Here is a 15416-nt window from a genome sequence, read left to right as displayed (position 1 = left end):
TGTAGACTAGGATGTACACCTACAATGAAAAAGTTGACTATAGCTCCTTTAAGGATAGGGTATAGGATATGGAATGACAATAATGTCATGTTATGTTTGTTGGATTGATTGAATACTTTATTAACAGTTTGCAAGAAGGTACAGAGCTACAGCTGTAGGGAGGAGAGGGGAAGAGCAGTGTCCAGTTCATTCCCTAAGGATAATATTTTTGGCTCTAGTCTGCCCTTAAGACAACATTTCGTATAATTTCGAATAACTACCAGTTCAGAAGGCATTAAGTAGAATGGGCTCAGGACTTCACGGGAAAAAAACCTGGATCCTGAAAGTCGGACCTGGCAACATTCCTGACATCCTACTCTTCGGGACGAGACTCCTCCTCTGCTCCGTCCTGATTGGTCAGGCCTCGCGAAACCGCCGCCCCATCATCACCACGCTCCTTATTAGCGGGTTGGTGGTCCCACTGGAACAGGACCCTCCTCTTCTGGAGAGAGTGCGCCAGCTGTTCTCTGCCCCGGGCGTTGCTGCCGCTGCCCCAGCGCCCCCCCATGGCCAGGCGGGTCAGCGCGGGTAGGCGTGGCAGGGCAGAGAGCAGGGCGGGCAGCCACGCCCCGGAGGAGGGCGGAGCGGCAGAGGTCGAAGGTCGCAGGCTGAGGTCAACGTCCTGCAACGAGCTCAGACCTCCTCCTCCGGCTGACAAATCACCATTAGAAAAAATTAAAAATAAATGAAGTTAACAATGAATTCATTGTCATAGGGTTAACGGATAATTGCGATTTTACGATTTTGTTGTGTTTTTTAGCATTGAACATTGGAACAAAGATAACATTGCTGTTTGCCTTTTTGGATTGGTAAACAAAAAGTTGCACAGGGCAGATATGACACCAGTAAGACTCCCTAATCGGGAGATAAGCGACCGTTGGTCGCTTATCTCCACAAATAGGCCAAAAGTTTGTTTTACCAATTATCAAGACATACGGGCAGTTGACAGTTTGCCATGGTTACTCATTGAAGTTGAATCTCCATATATGGAGACATAAGTTGCTCATACCATAGCAACCATGTTTTTTACAGGGCCTGGGATTGATGACATCAGAAATCTCCATATATGGGCATGAAAGGGATTTTGTTTCTGGAAATATGTCTGTGGGGTGCCACATTTGGAATAAAACACTTACATCACACATCTGGATATCCATACAGCCCATCTAGTTTGCCTGTGTCCATTTATGCCCATATATCTGATGACATTGGGACACTGATCTCCATATATGGGCATAAAACTTATGTTAATTAGTAAAGCCTGGGGATCTCCATATATGGGCATGAGGGGTACCCTAAAAGGGCATCATCTGGGAATAGCAAATATAGTTATCCTAGAAAGTGAAAATCTTACATCAAAGGCCATAACTACCTACCTACCACCATACTGCATTCCTCATTAAACTACCTACCAGTAAGATGCCTATAGGGAGAAAAGCAAAGGGCGAGGTTGCACCATTTCTTGGTCTTCTGGCCAGTGATGTATATCGGACCATTTAACCATATATGGAGACATCTGGTACCCAAAGATATTCACAGATATGGGCTTAATATTGATGACATAAGGGATCTCCATATATGGGCGTAAAAGGGATTTGGTTCCCCTGGCATCACAGGGATCTCCATATATGGGCATAAATGGATTTGGTTACCCTGGCAACACGGGGATCTCCATATCTCCATATATGGGCATAAAAGGGATTTGGTTCCCCTGGCATCACAGGGATCTCCATATATGGGCATAAAAGGGATTTGGTTCCCCTGACATTACAGTGATGTCAGTGGCTGGTTCTACAGAGGGGATCTCCATTTATGGGCATAAAAGGGAATGTATGTATGATGATGTCAGATATCATAGACGTCATAGGACTTTCACATAACGAATAACTGAGTAAGCATGTAAACCCGTAAAATCTATATTTGGGCATGGCTGATTTATGACCTCATCATGATGACACGAGCAAACACAGCTGAATTGTATAAATGATCAGTGCAGAAACCAACAGAAGTATTTGACCAAGACTCTTCGATTTAAACATCAACAAAGGTGTGACGTTTGTTGATGGTCACAAAGGTGTGACGGACGGACGGACGGACGGACGGACGGACGGCCGGTGGAGGTTTTCATAGTAAACTGCTCCCTGACGGTCGCAATTAACTTAAATATACAAATAAATTACTGACAGCCTAAAGGCCCTTTTCCACCGGCAGCGATAACGATGACGATAGCCATAAAATATCACAGCGATAATTATGCCTTCACATTGATGTCCGATAAAGTTATCGGACATCAATGTGAAGAGGCGCTAATTAACAGCCGCTCGCTCAGAGCGCACCTCGAGCTGTTTGTCAGAGACCCAGTTCCATATCACTGTGATCTTAACCACATCGTTGTTGATCCTAACGATGTAGTTGTCGGCTATCGTTGTCTTTATCGGTGTTGGGTGGATGCTGCCGATACACTTCAATTGAAAACCCACTTTTTTAAATCGTTATCGTCATCGTTATCGCTGCCGGTGGAAAAGAGCCTTAAGTCACATGTTATGTCACATGTTGTGAGCTTATTTATATCTGCTATTTCAACGTGGAAACGATAATTACCTCTGAACAGTGTTAGGGCAGATGCATACTCCACTTTTAAGTCGGCTGTTTGGTGCTGCCGAGATGATGTAACACCCCGAACTGAACCAAATGTAATTTGTCTACTTAGTGGAGTATGCATCAGCCCTAATAATAATGACAGAGACCTATATACTGTACTGAACAGTGATTCTATAATAATCATGACAGAGGTGTATAATACTCTACCTCCAGCTGCTGTGAACAGCGCTGTCCAGCCCTGGTCTCCCACCTGGTGGTTGTAGGACAGATCCAGCAGGCGCAGAGAGGAGAGGGAACCACGCTTACACGCCTCAGCTAGAGAGGAAGGAGTCAAATAAAAATACATGATTCTACGGATTGAAGGAGAAATCCGGACTAGCGTTTTAATGACCTTAATGTGATGTTCAGGACGAGTCCAGGACAATCCATTTAGACCTGGAAAGCATCTGTGTCACTTTAGATTTTAACCACTTTAACCATTATTCATTTATGCTTTAGCTATTTAAAAATAGCAGATATACAAGATCATAGTGCCGCACCGAGTGCCACGCTACAAGCTTGTAGATCTGCTATTTTTGGAAAATCATGAAAATGTATGCAAATCTGTGAATATTTATATTTAAAGCAAGCTTTTGTAACTCAAATATTTGCTTCTGGGGGTGTCTGGAACAAGATATTTTGAGATGGGCGTCCGTGGCCAAATACCTATCATTTTGGGGCTTGACATTTTCGAACCACTGATCATAAAAACATTTCAGAAACCTTAAAAGGATTTAGAAGACATTTTGTAGAATCCCTCCGAGTGAGAAGATTGTTTCAGACATTTTTGACTATAGTACCACAGTCCACTGATGTTTTTAAAAACAGACCGCAGTGAGGCGCATCGTGTGACGCTTGTAGCTCCGACCAATCAAGCGGCCTCTTTCTTTACCCAGGTGATGGAGGTCATCTGTGGTCAGCTGACAGCTGCTGAGTCTCAGCTCCTGGACGACAGACGGCTGCAAGGCGTCCAATAGCAGCGCTAGGCGACCGCCCACCACCTTACACCAGGAGACATCCACACTGCTGAGGTATGGGACCGCCAGAGCTGGGACACACACACACACACACACACACACACACACACACACACACACACACACACACACACACACACACACACACGTAAACGCGCACGCACGTGCATGCACGCACACACATTCAGCCAAGTGTTAGTAGTCAGAAAGTCAGAAAGTTATACTGTATGACAACTAAAGCCAGGACATTTCAGTAAATGTGACTAAAACTAAATAGAATTGTAATCAAAAGACTTTTGACTAAAATTAAATAAATATTTGCTGTCAAAATGAACACTGTGTTGACCACAGCTGACCGCAGAAGTCAAGTTCAAGTCAGTATATTGTCTGTTTACACAGAAATTTGTTGTAATGTGCAACAAGTGCTAAAAAGTAAATACACCACATTAAAAACACAGACACATACAGACTACAACACAAGACAAGCAATAAAAAAGTCCACCTGGAATTTGTCTAATTCTAAAATTCTAAAAGTTCATTCCACCTATCTAACCCCCTGCTTATTTAGGAGGGTGATGGCATGGGGCACAAAGATTTCTTAGTCCTGTTCAGCTTGCACCGCGCGGCTCTGAGCCGCCTCCCCGATGGGAGAAGCTGGAACTCCTGGTGGAGGGGGTGAGAGGGACCGTCTGCCATTTTTTGGGCCAGACGCACTACTGTAGCATTCTGGCTTTCAAGGAAGTCATTGGGGAGCGGGAAGGGGAAGAGTAGGACGAAGGCTCTACGTCCTCCCGGTGGGGGCTCCTCACTGGGAGGTGAGTTACAGCAGTGACAACACAGAAATGTGTGTGGGGAGGAATTAATTGGCATAATGACTAAATTGGGGAGAAAAAGTGGGTAAAGAAATAACTTGCTACTTATGAAATAAAATAAAAATGCAATTCATTATTAAATGAATTAAAAAAACAAAAACAATGTGTAGTAGTAGTAGTACCAGAGCAGTAGCAGCAGTAACAGTTATAGTAATAGTTTTTAGTGCTGTTAAAATAGATAAACTACCGAATGCAGTGAACGACTCTTGGTTCAGACTGCAGCTGTTGAGTGGCAGCCGTCTCATCTGTGCCAGTGGCAGGGTGGAGCCTAGAGAATGGACCACACCCCCGACCTCCTTATTGGACGACACGTCCAACTCAGTCAACTCTGGAAGGGAGGGGAGTGCCTGGACTGGACGTAAAGTAAACAATAACCCATTAAGTAGGGACATGCAGAGACTAAGAGGCAGGGGCTGACATTTCTAAAAGGGCCTTTGGTGAAAATATCGAAAATAACAGACCTCCTACTGTAGCTCACAACGCATCGCAGCGTGACGCATTGTGAGCTTGGAGGTCTTGATACCACATTAAACTATGAAAAAGGCAATGTGGCATACAGCATGGATTTCTACACAGAGAGGGCAATTCTTTCAACATAAGATGCTGCATTGAAGTTCAGGAGAGTTTGTACATGGCAATTCTCTTGAATGCTGCTGTCAGGTATGGCATGGAAAGAGGGCATTTGCATTTCTTTCACCATAATAAGAACTGCAGAGAGAAGGCACTTTTTACAGACGGATAAAAGGGCAGGGGCTCAAGCCCCCTTTGTCTATGTCTATGTGTGCACGTGAATGCCATTAAGACCCGAGGCTCACTCTACAAATGCCTTCTGAATCACTAGTTCTCACACTTTACAGATTTTTTTTTTTTAATGTAAAAAGAAAATAGCAGATGTACAAGCTTGCAGCGCGGCACAAAGTGTCGCGCTGAGAGCTTGTATACCATCTATTCTTTTGTAATAACCAATGCAAAAATCTGAAAATAACACAGATGCTTTCCTGATTTTAATAGCATAAGGACTGTCACGATTATGACATTCTACTTGATGATTAATTCATTATCATACAAATCATTTACAATTAACGGGGAAGATATGACAAAGGAACACTTAAATACACAAAGAAATGACTGAGAATTGCCAATATCAATAAAAAAGAAAATAACGTATTATGGCCCAAATAAGCCATATATACTCAAAGATTGTTATGAAATAGTGGAAATGGATGATCTACAAGCGTGTAAATGGGTGAATCTACCGTAACGCATATTGTAAAGAAATTTTGGATAAAGATATAGAAACACTATTTATTTACTCATTTCCCTCCCTCTCTCAAAGCACACACACCAGTGATGTTACTAGGTTTTCAATGTAATGGGTCCCGGGACCCACAGGTGGTCATTCAAATGGGTCCCAGAAAGGTTTTATGAGTCCTCAATACAATGTTTTCGAGCACTGTGAGCTTGTAGATCGGCTATTTTCAAAATGTTTGCCTATTTCTTATATTTATTTTACAATTTGGCTAATGTTTGAACTTAGAACTAGGATTTCTAAATACACTAGGCTACAGACACCCATTCAATTATATTTATATCACTGGGACCCCAATTTATATTAAATGTTAAAATACTAGAGTACAAATGGAACAGGTCCATTTGGTTCCATTTGTTCACTGAGTTACAGACCCATAAAGTTCTATTTGGTTCCTAACTATCATTTATCTGGGGACCCCCTGGAACTCCCTCAAGGACCCAGGACCCCACTTTGAGAACCACTAGTGAAAATAGTTTTTAGCTGTTCCAGGTTTAACTGATAATAAATCTTTACAGTGTTTATCTTACACAATACATTAAAAAACGAATTAAACTATCTAAACTAATATAGCAACTTAAAGCTATACTATGTAACTTTTTTAATAAAACAAATCTTAAAATTGTCCTAATTAATAAATCGCTAAAGTTTTAGAACACCCACTCTGTTCATTTCAGCTCCCAAAGCCTTTTCTTTATATGTGTTCTACTGAGCCCTGGTGGCCGTGACCGGGGCTGTTTTTCCCCAGCAAAATTATTCTGTACACGTGTCTCCCTACCGGCCAATCAAAGCCCAGATCATACACTGCCGAGCTCTTCAGGAAACACTGCAGTGTAAATTGAGTCATTCCACGAAACCGGTACGATTTGGAAAACATTTTCTGGAAAATTTGATCGAAACGAATTACTTTTCTGAATAGCCCACACCATTAAGGACATATTTAATATGCAGAAAAACATATTTTCCCATCTCAGGCATTAAATTAATATTTTTATATGGAATAATCCATTCAACAGGGTTGACATTGATAACGGGGTTGAGTGGAACGGGGTTGAGATTTTTTACTCAAGATGGCAATTACTCTACCTGTGGTGATTAAGAAGAGACCACATGGCATGCATGACATTAGGAAATCAGATACATTGTTGAAATAACAAAGATAGTTTTCACAAATGATTGTTTTCTATCTTTATTTCATGTAACGGGGTTGAGTTGTTAAGCTTTACGACCACACTATGAAAGTATAAATGACTATAAATAGGTGTAAAACGTTGGGAAATGTCCACTTTCTGCAGCATCTTGCTCAGAAGACTTGTAGAATGCCATTGCATGTTGTTGATGTCACTAAAGGAGCAGTAAATACGTTTTACAGAGAGGAGAATGACTTTGTAACGGGGTTGAGTGCGATTGGGGGACGGAGCTATATTATGTGATGTTAACGATAAATCATCTATCTATTCAAATACTAAACATGACCAGCAATAGAGTACATTGCTGGTTTTATGTGAATAGCATAATTTATGGATTATTTTACATTTTTATTAGTTATATCTCAAGTCCACTTTCCTAACCCTAACCCTAACCCTAACCCTAACCCTAACCCAGCCATGGGGGACATGAGAAAATGGACAAAATAGGTGGTGTCTACTAAAAAAAGGGAAGATAATTTCTGGAATTAAGATAAAATGTATGTAAGTTTTACACAATATTAAAGGGAACATTTCAATTAATGATAAAAGCTTTTAAAAATCAATTTTGGTGACCAAATAGATAAAATACAGCTAAAAGGATTAGGGGGACCTCAAATCGTACCGGTTTCGTGGAATGACTCGTTTACACTGGGCTAGGAGTTTAGCATGTAGCTCCCCAACCGAGGCTCGTAGAGGGACACGAAAGACCTCTATGGATAGGTCTCGGCGAGGCGACTCAGGCGAGGCGGACGCAGTGGTCTGAAGGCCCGGTCCGCGGCGAAAAACGGCCGAAAAAAGCAGACGCGACTGCGGTTTGCTATAACGCTACTGACCACTAGTTGAGCAACTTACACAGTATAGCTTTAAGTAGAAGAAGTAAATTATTTTAACATGGACTCCAATGGACGCGCATCCCCGGGACCCCAGGACCATGACATGAATGAGTCCCTGGGCGACTTGAATGAGTTTTTGATGCGGGATGCGCACGTAATGACATCACTGACACACACACACACACAAACACAACTCACTCAGTGATTCCAAGTCGGCGTGCGTGAGACAGCACAGGTGCAGGTCGAGGCTCTCCAGGTGAGTGAGGTGCACCAGGTGGAAGGTGAGGTGCGACATTCCCCCGGCCAGGCCTCTGTTGCAGGACAGGTCCAGTTCACGCAGCGCAGGCAGGTAGCGGAGCGACCCTCCTTCAGTGTGAGCCAGGGAGAGGGGGACGTTGGATGACACAATAATAACTAAGGCTGTGACTTTGTCAGGGTCATCTGTCTGAGCTGTTAACCGATTTGAGGTTTTTCGATCAATCATCGCGTGTTTGGTTCCACGCGGCTCAACAGCTCAAGCGTGGCAGGGGTTCCCAAACATTTTAGCTTGAGACCCAAAAGCGGAAGTTGCTGTCTTCCCGGGACCAAAACTTTTCGCATCTGCTATTTTCACTCTTTATTGAAAGTTTCTTTCTTTCCTTATGACACTTCTTAGATTGTTTTATAATGAATCTCTTTTGTTTGAAATGATTCATTTAGATTTTGTATTTATTTTTTGTTTATATATAGGTATAGAGTCTAAGATAAAATAAAGATTGTGACTTGTTATTAACGATCAAAATCTTTTAGAATTTTTAAGTTTTGATTTGGTGTCTCACGATTAAACTTGACATTAATTACATTGCACCCTGACTATCAAGAAAATAAAAACATGGCACTTCATGTCGAACCTGAACATAGGCATGACCTATGCTCCCCCAAGAGCAAAAGGGTTTAAGCAAGTCAAGACTTCATGTCTTCATTATCTAACCCTAGATTATGCCAAATCAAACCACAAAAATTAGTCTCTCACCTACCGAGAGCGTGGAGGCTGTTTGCCGTGAGTCCACAGGCCTGCAGGCGCAGTGTGGTGAGGGAGGTGGTGTGGCAGAGGGAGGCAGACAGCTCCCCCAGACCTCCCCCAGAAGACCCTGCCTCATCATGTGAGTCCTCCTCTGACAGGAGAGGGTTGCAGGACACGTCCAGCACACTCAGCCTGGGCAGAGCACTCACTATGCCGCCTGTGGGTGGTGGGGGAGACAAGGGGTAGTCATTAAAGATTACATACCAGTAAGACTCCCTAATCAGGTCGCATACACAAAATTTGGAAGGCAATCTCACTGAGATCTATGCCCACCAACCAACACATCTGTTATGGTTACATCTAAATTCCCTGTAGAGGCTGAGAAAATGGCTGCTATTACAGCTAGACAGCTCTGTACCTGCCCAATTATTTGATGATTTTATAGCATTACTGTGTCTACTATGAACCATTCAATGTCAATTAGACTAATATTAAGTAAGGATATCTCTGTAAAAATACAAAATAGCATGTCCAAAAACATAATTATGTAATTAAAAGAAAATGTAAATAAAAATCACACCCAGTGTGAAGTGAGTGGTGCTATTTATGAGTTAATTCCATTAAGCGTCACATGCGGTTGGCCAATGTGACCCTGGGCGTACAACAAACTTTGAGCGCTTTGTGCCAAGATGTAGGCCAGATGAAGGCCACGCTTCAGAGCCCGGACATTTTGGGGGGCCCGGACAAAGCCAGATGTTGGAGCTAAGATCTTTCCAGGAGCACCGCTGAAAAAAAACCATTAATGTAAGGGAATTGGGAACAAGCTGTATACTTACTACTTACCCAGGGCAGTGGCATCAGCAGCAGTAAGCTGACAAGCCACCAGGTGGAGCTGCCTCAGCGTCGGACCCAGTTTTCCCAGGAGCCCTTGCAGCGCCCCGCCCCCGACGCCAATGTTCCAGGACAGGTCCAAGGTCTCTAGCAAGGGGACACACCCAAGAGCCTCGCCTTTTTTTAAAGCACACGTTAGAAACAGAGACCTCAATTTAACCCATTCAGGCCGGGAACACATTTTAGTGTATGGGAGGGGCTTACAGTACATGTACAGTATGTAGCAACATATTTGTTTTTGTAGGCTAATTTCTGATTTAGGCCTAACTATAGCTTAGGCCTAAGGAAATGTGAAAAGCCAATGTGCCGTCTCTCACCCAGAGCCATGACGTCGTCTGTGTTCAGCCTACAGCTGCACAGTGCCAGGGTTCTGAGCCCGCCCACGTGCTGGAGGTGCGAGGTCAGCGCGCGCAGGGAGCCACCAATCAGCTCGTTCCACGATATGTCCATGTCCTCCAGTTGAGGAAGGTACTGGAGCAGAGTAGCTGACAGGGGGAGAGAGGAGGTCTTATAATGATACTGGATTGCATTATTATAGCGCTTTTCTAAGCAAGTTGCGAACTCAAAGCGCTTTACAATGGTCCATTCATTCATACATTAGGAAGTGAAGCGGCGAACATTCAACGCCATTGTCCTCACTTTGCATATTCACACACCAATGGTGGCAAGCTGACACCGACCAACTCATTGGAGGCAATGTGGGGTTCAGTGTCTTGCCCAAGGACACTTCAACATGTTAACAGAAGGAGTTCGGGATTCAAACCGCCGACCCACAGATCATTGGCCGACCTGCTCTACCTCCTGAGCCACAGCCGCCCCAATATATACTGTGTGCCAGTTGAGGATGAGTTTTGATGGCTAAGATGTTAGATTAAAAAAGGGATTATCAAGTGGGTGCCTCCCCTTCAATAATACCAATTGTTGTTATCGTTGATTAGACACCGAAACAAGGCCTGTAAGAATAGTGGAATAGTGGAATGAGCGACACAGATAAATGTGTGGGTAGTGCATCCCAAACATTTGTCAAAAATGTTTGTGCATGTGTTCACCTAGCCAGTGGTGTGTTCTAGACTTTTTTTGAGGGCATACTATAATCTATGATCCGCGGCTATTCGTATGGCCAGAGCATACACCAGTGCATAATGCCTATCAAATACGCTACTTTGAAAGGTTCACGAGGGCAGACGCTATTCATATTTTTATTTCCGACAGCAGACGCCGTATACATGCGTTACAGGTAGAACACAGCACTGCACCTAGCTCTAGTATATCTGTGGCAGTGAGGTCACAGTGAGCCACGTTCAGGCTCCGGCTATCCGCTTTCTTTCCCAACTTCTGCAGGAACACACACATACGTCCCCAGCCCAGGTCACTGTCATTCTCAGCTGGCTCAAGCACACCTATAGGCACAAAACAAATGAGATGAGAGAACATACAATGAAGCTGCGCACTTCTATCTAGACTCTAGAAATATGTTAGGAATGGTGGGGTTTAGATTAGAATGCCTGGCATACGTACATAAGTTTAATTAACTAGTACATGTACAAACATCACATTGTTTCCCTATTGTAGTTCACAGGAAAAAAGGTTCACAACAGCAAAATAAAGCCAAAGAACATTTTGCAAGTCTTATATACAGTTATACACACATTTATATTACAGACATCCCAAGTCTCCCGGAACTTGCGGGAATCTCCCGGAAATCAGCGTATCCTCCCGGGCACCCACGAGTGGCACTAAACCTAAAATCGGAAATCCCGACCACTCACGCAAATGCCAGCCATATCCGGGAGAATTGTGGGGAACCGGTGCCGCGATGCGAATAAATGTGTTTTCATTTGTCGTTTGTCGGAACTGAAGAAACTGTTAGCAATGCTAGCAATGGATAGCTCTAATATTACTTACAAGTATGTTTAAGCTTATATTTCACATTTATATGTCGATTGTGTGATGTATTACATCACACACACCATGACCATACAAGAAAAACAAAACAAATACAGATATTTTCCGATATACTGTATATCGGACATCATCATCTTCAGCCAGATCTCACCAGAGCCATCCGGCACGTCTCTGTGGTCCCTGTCCTCTGTGTCTCTGTCCTCGGGGACCACTCCCCCGCCTCCTCCTCCCCTGTCGGAGGTGCGAGACAGGAACCGGCCTGAGGACGACTTCCGGTCTGCGGCTGAGCGCTTCCTGCGGATCTGACTCATGATGAGGTCCAGGGGAGAGCGTCTCTGGCCCGCCGCGTCCCGACCCCGCTGGCCATCTGACCAATAGCAAATAGAAAAACATCAAACACTGTTAGAAAAATGTTAACTCAGTCGGTGCCATATTTAAAGTGGGATGACCTCTTATATTGCCGGTTCGCCAACAAAGGGTTAAAAAAATAGTGTGCACGCTGGTGCACACATTCGTGCACAGATCATGCACTATGCATGTGCATGCTTTTCACAGCTTTCAAACAAAAAAATCCGCTTGGAAATCCGTTCAGGCATTCAGGAGAAAGGAGCCCTTATGTTTTCTTCAAATGTAAACAAACATGGCTGCCATGTTTGAAAGATGGGGTTGGTATGGGGGTTAAACATGCAATTTCGCGATCGCGATCATGCCTAGTACACTGTTGGAGGTCCAAAAAAAAAAATTTCCAAAAAAATTTTTTCAATTTTTTTTAAATTATTAAAAAAAAAAAAGACGTTCAGAAGACGTCTGGCAGGGAGGTCCATAGTGAAAAAGACGTTTTAAAGACGTTTTTATCATAGAAACTTCTTTTTTGGCAGGGTATGAGTTTTAATAATAATCCCAAAATAATCAGATTTTTTTATTACAATACATTTACCACCATTGATTCCCCATCCGGAATCATTGGGGGTAAATTTACTATAATAGATTTTTTTGTCAAATACAAAAAAAATATTATTGTTCTCAAGTCTCCATGGTGTGAGTAAACAATAGAAAAAATGATATTTTGGAGGTGAACTATTCCTTTAACTACTACTACCTTTCTTTCTTCTGTGGAAATAACAATACGATGGGAACGATGCACGAAAACGAATTTTACCCACTTCTTTACTTCTATAAACCTATGATTAACCTGTGACACTCTTTTTTGATTGATTGATTGATTGAAGGCTTTATTAGAAGTTTGCATAGGAAAATGTACAGATTCATGACGGTACAGTTCACTGGTACAAGGTCTACTAAAAGGAGATCCATGAAAAGACTAAGCTTATTTCAACAGGAAACCATTTAAGTATCTCATATAACATTGAATGACAGACAAATAGAACACAGTACTATGCAGTAGATATGTAAAGAAAAGGGGGAAAAAAAAGAAAAGAAAACAGTAAATCTAAACAAGCAGTAAGTATATACAAGGAATATAGCCTACAGTAAATCTAAACAAACAGTAAGTATATACAAGGAATATACAAGTATACAAGTATATACAAGGAAGGGGCAGGGAGGGTAGGGTTGGGCTAGGTTTTTTACCAGTTGCGAACGGCTGCTGCCTGTAAGTGGTTTTTCAGGGCAATTTTAAAGGATGCTAGTGATCCACACTCCTTTATGGCCTTCGGTAAGGCATTCCACATTTTTGTGGTATAGCAGAAGAACGAGTTCGACCCTTTCTTTGAGTTGACTCTGGGTTGAACGTGATCTGTGGCACTGCCTCTGGTGTTGTAATTATGGACATCCTTAACGTTTTTAAAGTATTTTGACAGGTACTTGGGTATCATAGTGGTGTAGTGTATCTTGTACACCAGGCCCATTGCAAGTTGCTGTACTCTGTCATCTACTCTGAGCCACCCCACTCTTAACTGGTGAGTAGCGGTGAGGTGAGTCTGATAGGGAAGGTTAAGCAGGACCCTAATTAGTTTATTTTGGGCTGTTTGGAGTTTAGTTTTAAGGGCTTGTGGGGCGTCACGATACCATACGTGGACTCCGTAGTCAAAGAGGGGCTGGATTATTGCACCAGCTATGGTCTTCAGTGTGTTGAAGTTGACCATTGGGGCGATCCTCTGTAGGAAACGAGTTCGTTGGTTGATTTTTTGTATTACTTTTGAAGTCATCTTTTCGCTGGAAAGATTAGCTTCAAGGATACATCCTAAGTAAGAGATTTCGTTTTTTCGTGTTATGACCTTGTCACCCACTTTGATTGTGAAGTCATCTACCTTTTTGAGGTTATGATTTGATCCAAAGAGGATGGACTCGGTTTTTCCCAGGTGAATTGATAATTTGTTGTCGTTAAGCCATGTGCAGATCTTACTCAGTTCAGAGTTAAGTGTCTTTTCAACCTGCAAGTGGTCCTTGCCCGAGACTAGGAGAGCCGAGTCATCCGCGAACAGGAACAGGTTGCAGTCGCAAGCAGATGCCATGTCTCTAAGGCCAGGAGGCCAGGTATAAATCATCATTTATTAATTGAGGCAAAATAGCAAATTTAATAAGAGTATGCATATAATGCCCACCTATCAATAAATATTTCATTAGACATAGAGAGGGGGGTGCACCGTTCCTGGAGGTACTGCAATACCAGGTCGATGCGTGGAGTGGACGGAGCAAGCCCCTATTCCATCTCCCAGTTCCAAAAATCAATTTAATATATGGTCCCCGGGTAGGGGACGTATCAGATATTAAACTGATAAGAAGAAATGTGGCTATCATGTGTCAATTAAACTTCGTGGAGTCGAATAATGAATATTTATTATTTAAAGAAAAGAAAAACGAGTTACACCTGAGTTGTACTTCGTCGTACGACGGCATGCCAAAAATAGCAGACCTACAAGCTCTCAAAGCGTGGAGTCCACGAGACGTTGTGAGCTTGTAGCTCTGCTATTTGGGCGCACAACAGCGCATAAACACCACCACCAGGCACCTGCTAGGCACTTCCTGTTCACGTGGTTCACCACACCAGGCAGAAACCAATAACAATCTCTGAGTAGATCCGGACGATCAAAGTGCTTTTTAAAGCAATGGCAGAAAGTTGCGTTTTATTCTCTACTAAACAGAACGAGAAAGGATTTCATTCAACTGTATATTAGAGTGTCTGTTGTTGTAAAATAAATTATCTGTACATTTTGTTTGTGATCCATTCAACATGTGTTTTGCAACGTTTGCACCCCCCCTGGTGGAGAATAATCGTATAAATGTATAGCCTACTGCTACCCTTGCAATCTGTTTGAGGAGTTATACAAACAAAAAACTACCCATCTATCTACAAAATAAATAATCTGCACACTAAAATGTCATTGTATTAATTATTCCAAAAGGATGTGATGAAAGTAAGACCATTACCTGCAGACTCCATTTAAGACCATATACAAGCACTATAAACTTATAGCAGCAGGTGTAGCATTCAACCTACGAGATCAACCTGTTGGTCAGAAACACAATATCAGTTTTAAGCTTTGATCCGATCACATTTTGGGGGGGTTTTTTTGGCAGGATGTTCAATATATTATATAATATCTGGACAAACATGGTTAGTTGCCCTGCGCCAACTATCTGTCCATAACAGTAATGTCCTTGAGTTCTTTGCTCATTCAAATATTTGTGATAGGCTAGCATATTGCATTATATTATATTATAGCCTACATAGAATACGACTTTAGTTTACCTGCAAAGCAGACCTCGTACAGTAAAACTAAGTGTGTACTTTCTT

At 42.5% G+C, this 15416-nt stretch overlaps 1 protein-coding gene across 1 annotated transcript; it reads right to left on the bottom strand.

Annotated features, from left to right (window-relative positions):
- Nucleotides 1-352: 352 nt before the first annotated feature.
- lrrc31 (leucine rich repeat containing 31) lies at nt 353-15062 on the bottom strand (the record flags this gene model as incomplete). Its single annotated transcript, XM_080752364.1, has 11 exons — nt 353-684; nt 2848-2955; nt 3572-3727; nt 4716-4880; nt 8059-8226; nt 8877-9080; nt 9707-9871; nt 10072-10239; nt 11011-11154; nt 11811-12026; nt 15050-15062. 11 exons carry the CDS (start codon nt 15060-15062, stop codon nt 353-355), a joined length of 1839 nt encoding a protein of 612 aa, XP_080608490.1.
- Nucleotides 15063-15416: the final 354 nt, after the last annotated feature.

This window comes from Nannobrachium achirus (assembly GCF_963921795.1).
Source record: "Nannobrachium achirus genome assembly, chromosome: 21".
Classification (NCBI taxonomy): Eukaryota; Metazoa; Chordata; class Actinopteri; order Myctophiformes; family Myctophidae; genus Nannobrachium; species Nannobrachium achirus.
This window is presented reverse-complemented; position numbering and strand designations above follow the sequence as displayed.